Genomic DNA, 7,984 nt, shown 5'->3' with positions numbered 1-7,984 from the left:
TAGATAAGAGAGGGACACGCAGCCCTCAGAAAAAGTCTATTTCATCTGCGACAGGATTGGCCTGTGGTTGGGGGAAGGTACGGTGTGGGGCTGTGTTCTGGAACTGAGACAAAGGGGTCTGAGAGGCCAGGACAGGCTTTTTTTGCCACATCTACCTGTCAAGCTGGAAATTCAATAAAGCAATGGGAGTGCTAATTGATATGCAAAACAGGTTCAGGGTTCCTAGAAATGTCTAATGATCCTCCCAGTCGCTGGGAATGCAGAATTGAGACACGCACTAAATGACACCAACCTTTTTCCTTTTCCTTCTTAAAATCTACCTTGGGAAACTTCACAGGTTTTATGATTAAAACAGAAAGTATTGCAATCAGTGGGGTTTGTCTTTCACACACTGGATATTTATTATTAGAAAATAGCTTCGATCAGCCGTCAGTACCAAACGAGTTGACAGGAGCGTGCTTCTCACCATATTTTTTCTTTTTTCCTCCTTAATGAGAATTAAATAAACAGCGCACTGTGGGGAGAGCTGCCACACCTCTTGTTCCTTTAAAGTCTGAACACTTACATGAAATTTAGTACAAAACATCCTTCAAACATGACTTGTTTTGCAGTTGTTATGCTGTCCCCTTGAGTATGGGACATACAAGAGATGAAAAAGACCACTTAAGCTATCAAATGACCCCAAAGAATCTACAGGAGAAACCGGCAACAAATAAACGAATCCAACAAAACCCATCCAAACCAAGACACCAGTTTTAACATTGGCTTTTCAATTTGATTATCATCTAAGTTTAATAAGTTTATATATTTGAAATAGTAATAAAAAGGAAGAATCGAATTGCATCCTCAGCAGGACAGCCTTCCTCATTGGTTAAAAGAGGTGTTCGGAAAGTTCCATACAGTATCTGCTAAATAAACATGTTTGGCAGCTTAGCAAATATCATATGGTTGCAGCATCCGTGACTGGAAGTGAAACAGCATTCGCTTTCTCCTGGCGGAGTTCGTTGCTCCGGGCGCTGTGCTCACACGGCTCTGGATGTTCTTAGACCCACGGGCTTCCGGAAGGGTTTGGGGGTGGCTCAGGGCACGGCCCCAGTGCGGACACTTCCAAACCCAAACAACCAGTCAACCAACCAACCACACAGATGTCAGACAATTGTCTCTTTTGAGTTCCTCTTGACAGAATGGAGGCCCAGCAAGGACTGCTGGTTAGAAGGTATGTTGACAGACTTTGGAATGAGGAGAATCACCCTCTGATTGGTCCGACGCCATTCGTTGTACAATCGACAGTGGTACCTAAACGACACCTGGGGTTAGGAGAGGAAAATAAGGGAAGGTTTCAGGTAAGCAGACACTGATAATCAATCAAAAAACAAACATGTCACTTAAAAGAGCTGCAAACAGCTGGCAGCGGTACAGCGGGGCGAGGACCTGGCTGAAACGGCTCCAGCAAGCAGCCCAGTGTTGGGACACTGGGCACCAAGCAAAGCACCCGCATGTGAACACCTGGGCGCAGCTCACAGAGCAGCTTCCTTCGTTCCTTCTCATATTGGGTAAAATCAGGGTACCAATAGGAAATGAGGTTTCTTCTGAGTTTGGGCTTATTTTGGGGATAGTGGTGTTTAGGTTTCAAAGCATCAGTGATGAAGAGGGTTGGCTGGAAGCAGTGGGCACAGTGGGCATAGTGCCAGTCCTTCCCAGCTGAGGGACCGGGCAATGTGCTTTTCTGGTCCTCAGGGAGGGATGCTGGGCTTCCCGTGCCCTTCTGCAGGCTGGACACTGCACAACTCAAAGGACCCCATCCACACTGATTGTGATGGGAAGGGCATCTTTTGTACTTGCCATGGAACCCTGTAAAGCTGTACTGGGTGGCCCTGATGGGTGACCCCCAATCGCTCCAGCTCCAGCATTCGATGGCTCCCGGAGGGGGCGCTTTGGCATGGGCACTGAACTCCCTGGTCAGGTCTTCTTGAGCCACAGTGCCTTGTGCCTGCCTCGGCATGGCACCGAGTGCCCTGGGCATCAGAGCACTTGTCTCTCTCCCTGGCATTGTGAGAGCAGGGCTTGTGTTGTTTTCATCTCTGCAAGGCCTGCACCTATCACAGAGTCTGGCACTGGGACGTGGCTCAGTAGAGTGTGCTGAGTGAATGGATGAGTGAATACATATCCTATGCTTTCTAATTGCAACAACTGCTTAAGCCTGTTATAGCTACGTGACAGAATGAAGAGGAAACTCAGTTAATTGTGACACAACTGTGTGCCCAAAGTGCTTGCTTCTCGTGTAAATATACTGGGATGAGAGGATGACATGTGTGGCTTGTTTTGGAGAAGACCGGCACGAAGCATTGATGGACTGCCCAGGAAATTCACAGTTTCACCTGTACTTTTGAAGATGTACAGACAGAGTCCAGGCTGAGTGCATGCAGACGACTAGGTGCTGGGAAGGAAGGTGCCCTGGGCTGAGAGTGACAAATTATCCAGGGATGGGCTGTGCCACCCTCTGGGGCGGTGGACTGTATGGACCACAGTGCAGGTCAGAGAGTGGGTTGACCCCGTGGTTTGAGGTCAGCGTTGGCAGAAGTGGAGGAGAGTGCAGGCCGTTGCTCCGAAAGGGCTTGCTCGTCTTCATGGCAGGATCATGAAATTCACGGCCTCAGAAAATCAAGTTTCTGAGGCTAGAAAGCAAACGCCACAGGCCGAGTGCCAGAGATTTGGGTATGAAAATATAAGCTTTTAAACTCACACAGATGTGCTTTTGTCCAAAAGGCCCTGAGCATGCCAAAGCGGATCAGGGTTTTTCCCTTTTCTTTTTAAAGCCTGCTTCTCTTTCATCGATTCTGTCCTAAGGCTGCTTGGGCTCCTCACGAGTGTAAGAGAAGCAGGTTGGACAGCCTGCTGTTCAGGGCCAAGGGCAGGGAAGAGGCAGAACACAGACAAGTACTAATGAAGAGCGTTGGCGCTACAATAAGTCTGGAACCTGGAAGTGTTACAGGGAAGCTGAATTTCAAATCAAGAGTCCTTTCATCCGTGAGGTTAAAGAGCCGCGCTGCTTGGCATCGGTAAGCAGAGAATTAAGCTGTGGGCACAGGTGGGCAGCACCTTCTCTACAGGGTAGGAATCGGGCCTTGGGCTCCGGGGCCAGGCACATGGGGCTTGAATCCCCAAACTCCCCTTCGTGTCGCCGTGACTTTGGGAGGGTTGCTTGCTACCCTCAAGTTTCAGTTTCATCGTTTGCCAAATGTGAATAATGACATCTGAGATGATGCATAAAAAGCACTTAGCACACGCAGCGTAGGGGATACAGTCAATAATACGGTAATAACAGTGCATGGTGTCAGGCGGGTGCTAGACTTTCAGGGTGATCACTTCATAAGTTATATAAATGTCTAATCACCACGCTGTACACTTGACGCTAATGATATTGCATGACAACTGTCACTGAAAAACAAAACAAAAAATAAGTAACAAGCACTTAGCCTAGTGCCTCACACACAGGTGAATGTGCTTGGCCTGTTGTTGTTCGGTATGGAAAAGATAACTTGGTGACACTCCTTCTTAGGTATAGGGAATGGAGGCTGGGCTGTCTCCTTTCAGGACGCTCTCAGTGTGGTGGCGGGCCAGCCTGCATCACCTGGGAGCTTGTTAGAATGTCAGAATGTGGGGCTCTGCCCAGACCTAAGGAGTCAGAGCCCGCCTTTTAACAGGATCTCCAGGTTCTGGCACCTTCCCTGCAGCCTGGGCCGCACTGCTCCAAGGAACACAGGTGTCCACGACTCAGTGGGTCTCCCGGGTCGTTGGCCAGGAAGCGCAAAAACCAGGCCACTTGTTCAGATAAACAAGCGAGATCTTATTATGCATTAATTTATCTTAATTGCTGCCAATGACCACAGTTTGCAGGCAAGTCCAATCAATAAGAAGAGCACATCATAAGCAGATGACTCTGTCTGAGGGAAAATAAAGGACGTTGGGCAAGTGCGGAAGGGACCGCCGTGCGCAGCTGCCCTGGGTGAATGTGGGCTCCCATCTCTAGACGCTCCAAGACACTCCCTCCCGCAATGAGACAGAACAGGAGAGCATGAGGTGTGATTTAGAGGAATAAAGAGGCAGCGAGGGGAAAATAAACATAAACCAAAAGAAGCTATAGCAGTAGGGACTTGGGAACCTCGTTGATATGGAAATTTCTGAAATTTCCAAGGTTTTAAGGAGGAAGAAAGAGCACAGGGCCACTATTCTAACAAAACTCCTCCTTGTAGGATGGGTTTCTTGAAGTGCATTCATTTCTTCATCCAAAGGATATTTATTCACCTCCTGTCATGGGCAAGGTCTCTACAGAGTTGTGATCCGATGGATGGCACAAGGAGAAGTCAGGGAGGTGACAGCTGTCGCCAGTGCTGCTGCTAAGTCACAGTAGGCTTTGGAAAACCTTCTCACTATGTATTCTTCTTCTGCCCTTTCTCTCCAAAGGTTATGGTGTGACCGTGAGGTTATTGATGGGGCCGGGGCTTTGTGAATTGCCATTGCAGAGAGGGGTCCAGTCTCTGATCTCTGATTGTACCGTGCAAGAGAAGAGGGCTGTGTGGGCGTCCACCAGCCGGGGAGAAATGCCCAGCACAGGGCCACACTGAGCACCCTCACGCTGCCACGGGCTGCTGGGGGTGTGTCTAAGCCAGTCCCACAGGGAACCTTGTAACAGTATTCTCTCAGAGCCTCTCCCCTTTATAACAAGAATTTAAATGATTAACCCATGGGACGGGGAGTCAGCCAGAGGATTCAGATCGTCCCTTCGTTTTGTCCTGTGATAGAGCACAGTTTCTGTGCTGGGCACTGGTTGCAACAGTGACCCAGTGACTAGAAGGACTTCCTGTGGTCACTGAATGGCGGTGCCTCCATTCTTGCAGCTCTGAACCGGGCCTCCTATGACTTCCACTATGGACAATTTCTTAATGCTTCGTGTGGACTCAGTTCTCATCTAGCGCTCTTGGTGGCTGTCCCTGGACTTCCAACAGGTTACCACGTGGCCAGAGATGTGTTGGGGCACCCCTCTCCTGAGCTCCAGAATGGGGGTGGCTGAGGCCTGGCCCCCTGGGTCCCAGGTGCCTGTGTTCCCACAGCGGCTCCATAAGGCAGAACTCCCTGTTTGTGTCCGTGTCCAGGCCCGGCCTTCGTGGCCAGGTGAGCGGGTGAGGAACTCCAAAGGCACGTTTAGGCGCTCAGCGCTCAGCGTGGATGCACGGCCCTCTTCACAGAGCCCGAGAGGCCCTTCCAGGAAGGCTCCTCTGAGGAGTGGGACTGACACCATGTTTGTTTATCTAAGACATTTTCACAGCATTTTCTCCTTAAGCTTGACAGCTTGTTTACAATGGGTTTCTGCTGGAGGGCAGTTTCCAAGTGCTGTCAGCTTCTGAATTACGGCTCTTGCCAGGGCAGCTCAGTGCAGCATGTCTCTGGGAAGGAGAGAGTCTGCACTCACTGCCTGCTGCTGAGCACGCTTTTCACAACAGTCAAAGGGCAGAAACCCTTTCTTTTCCTTCCGCTGCTTTGCATTGTACAGAGAGCTGGGGGTGGTGGTGGGAGTTGGGAGAGCAGGGAAGCCACAGGAAGGAAACCAGGATGCCTATGCTAGGTGCTTTGATATACGTTCCCATGTAATCCCACCTAATCCTCACAATAGCCCGTTGACCCTGGGGTTATCAATCATTCCCTCCTTTTTTTTTTTTTTTTGCAAAGGGGAAGGATGATCAGAGAGGTTAAGTACCTTGTTTAAAGTTACACAGTTATTAGGATGCTAAATCTTGGGTTTGAGCACATGCACTTTTTCCTATGCTGCCTCTTGGGAATGAAGTACTATATTATCTCTCTCCTGAAAGAACCGACTCCAGGTACCTTTCCCACCCAAACCTTCCTTTCATCCAAATGGGAGATCAAACAGGGTCACATCCTCACATCCATATTTCTCTACATAATTCTTTCTTTTGTTTCTTCCTTCCATGCCCCTGCCCCCCATTCTACCTTGTTAGGTAAGTGGATGCTTTACAAAGCTGGTTTTCAAAAAGGCTTCAATTGGTTTGAAAGCCAGTATTCAAATCTACATCTTCATTTTAGGAACTTGTCTAAGAAAAATGGTAGACAAATAAACCTCTAATCATGGTAAACTATTATTTTCCAAAGTATTTCCCCCTGCACACTTCCATTTCAATCTAGTAGCACCACGGGAAGTTGGCAGGGTGGGTGTTACTACCATTTCCACTTTACAGATGGGAACACTGAGGCCCAGAGCAGTGACGTGACTTTACACTGAGCTAGCCAGACTATTTAACTCCTTATTTCTAACTCTCTTCCCAGCACAATGTCCGTGTGACTTCTGAGTCAGCTTCATTGCTTGATTCGTAATGAATTAGATACACTTTGGAAGCACAGACTTTCAAAGAAGGCAATACTAGCTTTGTTTGGGTGCTCAGTTAGGCTGGGAACAGAGGCCTAAATGAATCCGAGGACTCAGTTAAAGTCTGAAGCATCAGAACACTCCCTGTCTACCAAGGCTCAGGTCAGGTCCCTCTCCCTGAGACTGGAGGCTGTGCTCCCCACTTACTGAGGGGAGCACTCGCACCAGGGGAGGCTGTTTTTTTTGTGGAGGGGGGGGCGGGGGAGATGAGTAGGGGCTGGGTCAGCGTGGCAGGAATGGCCGCTGGTGGGCAGGGCTTGGGTGGAAATGGGAGCCATGGAAGCTCCCACATGCTGATGCTGATGCTGTGCTGTGGGATATGGGAACTACACTTCAGACAGGAAATGCGTATTGAATGACAATGGGACGTGCTCAGATTAGAAACCAGCAGGCACAGGAGAATAACGCAGGGAAGCAGGGGCCCAGTTTCGGAAACGATTCTAGATAGTGACGTTTTCTCAGCAGGCCCCAGAGGGAAGCATGAAGAGAGATCAAATGCTGTACTTTGTGGGTGCTGCCAACTGGTGCCTGAGCAACCAACTTACTCCATAAGTTAAAGAATGAAAAAAAAAGAGAGATGTTTTAAAATTCTTCCTCATATGCAGAGGGAACACTTACTGGGAAATGGTTTTTCTTTGGTGGCAGCTTCTGAGCCAGATAAATGAGTGTCTTTATGGGCAGCAGAGTCAATATCCCGACACAGAACAATCCCCAGGCGCAGGGCAGCTCCACGCCCAGCGGGACTTTACTGTGTCAGGGTGTAAGACAGTAACCAGCAGGAGGATTCATGATCTGTGCGGGCAGCCCCAGCAGCAGTGCCAAGCACATCCTTCACCATCTACTATGATCCCCGCAAAAGTGAGCAACATAAACAAGGGAAGGAGAACGCCTCCTAACACATGGAGCCTCGACAGCTGGAGTGAGCACTGTCCAGGTGTGTGTCTCTGACTGATGGGCTCTCAGAAGCTGAGGCTTTTTCTTTACTTGATCTGCTCGTCTCAGCAGCGTGTGCCTGCTCACCGCCCCCCCCCCCCCCCACCCCCTCTGGTAGTTAACAAACCAAATCACACACTCTAGCTGCCTGAACCGGGCAGGTGAGGTGTGACCCAGACAAGAGGGGAGGCCGTGCCAGCTGTGGGCTGCCAGCTGCAGCTGGCCTGGTCCCCGGGGCCTGGCCATACTTACTAGTGTCCAAAAGAGGTAAATAGTGAAGAGTGCGACAGTGAGTGCAATCAGTCCGACGGCCTCCAGCCGACTGCTAAAGTGCAGGTGGTCCACGGCGCCCCGCAGGCAGAGCCAGCCCGAGATGGTGGCCAAGGGCGTTATGAACAAGAAGCACACCATGTCTCCAAACAGAGTCCGCTTCTCATGCTGAGGGCCTGGGTTTCTGAGCCACTGCCAGGGAGAGGGAGAGAAAGACAGGACAAGGTTAAACCCCCGGTGGAGTGGAGATGCCCTACTCCGAACTTGTCTTGATCTTCAGAATCTGGAAAAAGGCACTTCTGACTTGTGCTGAGATCACAAGGGAGCATTAGGGCTCAT

The 7,984-nt window shown here is 49.8% G+C and overlaps 1 protein-coding gene across 2 annotated transcripts in view; it reads right to left on the bottom strand.

Moving 5' to 3' along the window:
* Nucleotides 1–376: 376 nt before the first annotated feature.
* The window catches only part of MARCH3 (membrane associated ring-CH-type finger 3), a 135,699-nt gene continuing 128,091 nt past the window's right edge, over nucleotides 377–7,984 (bottom strand). The window contains exons 4-5 of one of the 2 annotated variants that reach the window (XM_023764270.1): nucleotides 7,628–7,837; nucleotides 377–1,296 (exon numbers count right to left, since the gene is read on the bottom strand). In XM_023764270.1, coding sequence (XP_023620038.1) covers nucleotides 1,210–1,296; nucleotides 7,628–7,837 — 297 coding nt within the window. In that variant the 3' untranslated portion in view covers nucleotides 377–1,209. Of the gene's footprint in view, nucleotides 1,308–7,627; nucleotides 7,838–7,984 lie in introns of both variants that reach the window. The other variant, XM_006081076.3, reaches the window with a different exon arrangement.

The sequence above is a fragment of the Myotis lucifugus genome, unplaced genomic scaffold, assembly GCF_000147115.1.
Source record: "Myotis lucifugus unplaced genomic scaffold, Myoluc2.0 scaffold_0, whole genome shotgun sequence".
Taxonomy (NCBI): domain Eukaryota; kingdom Metazoa; phylum Chordata; class Mammalia; order Chiroptera; family Vespertilionidae; genus Myotis; species Myotis lucifugus.
The sequence above is the reverse complement of the archived record's forward strand: the minus strand, read 5'-3'. Positions and strand labels throughout refer to the sequence as shown.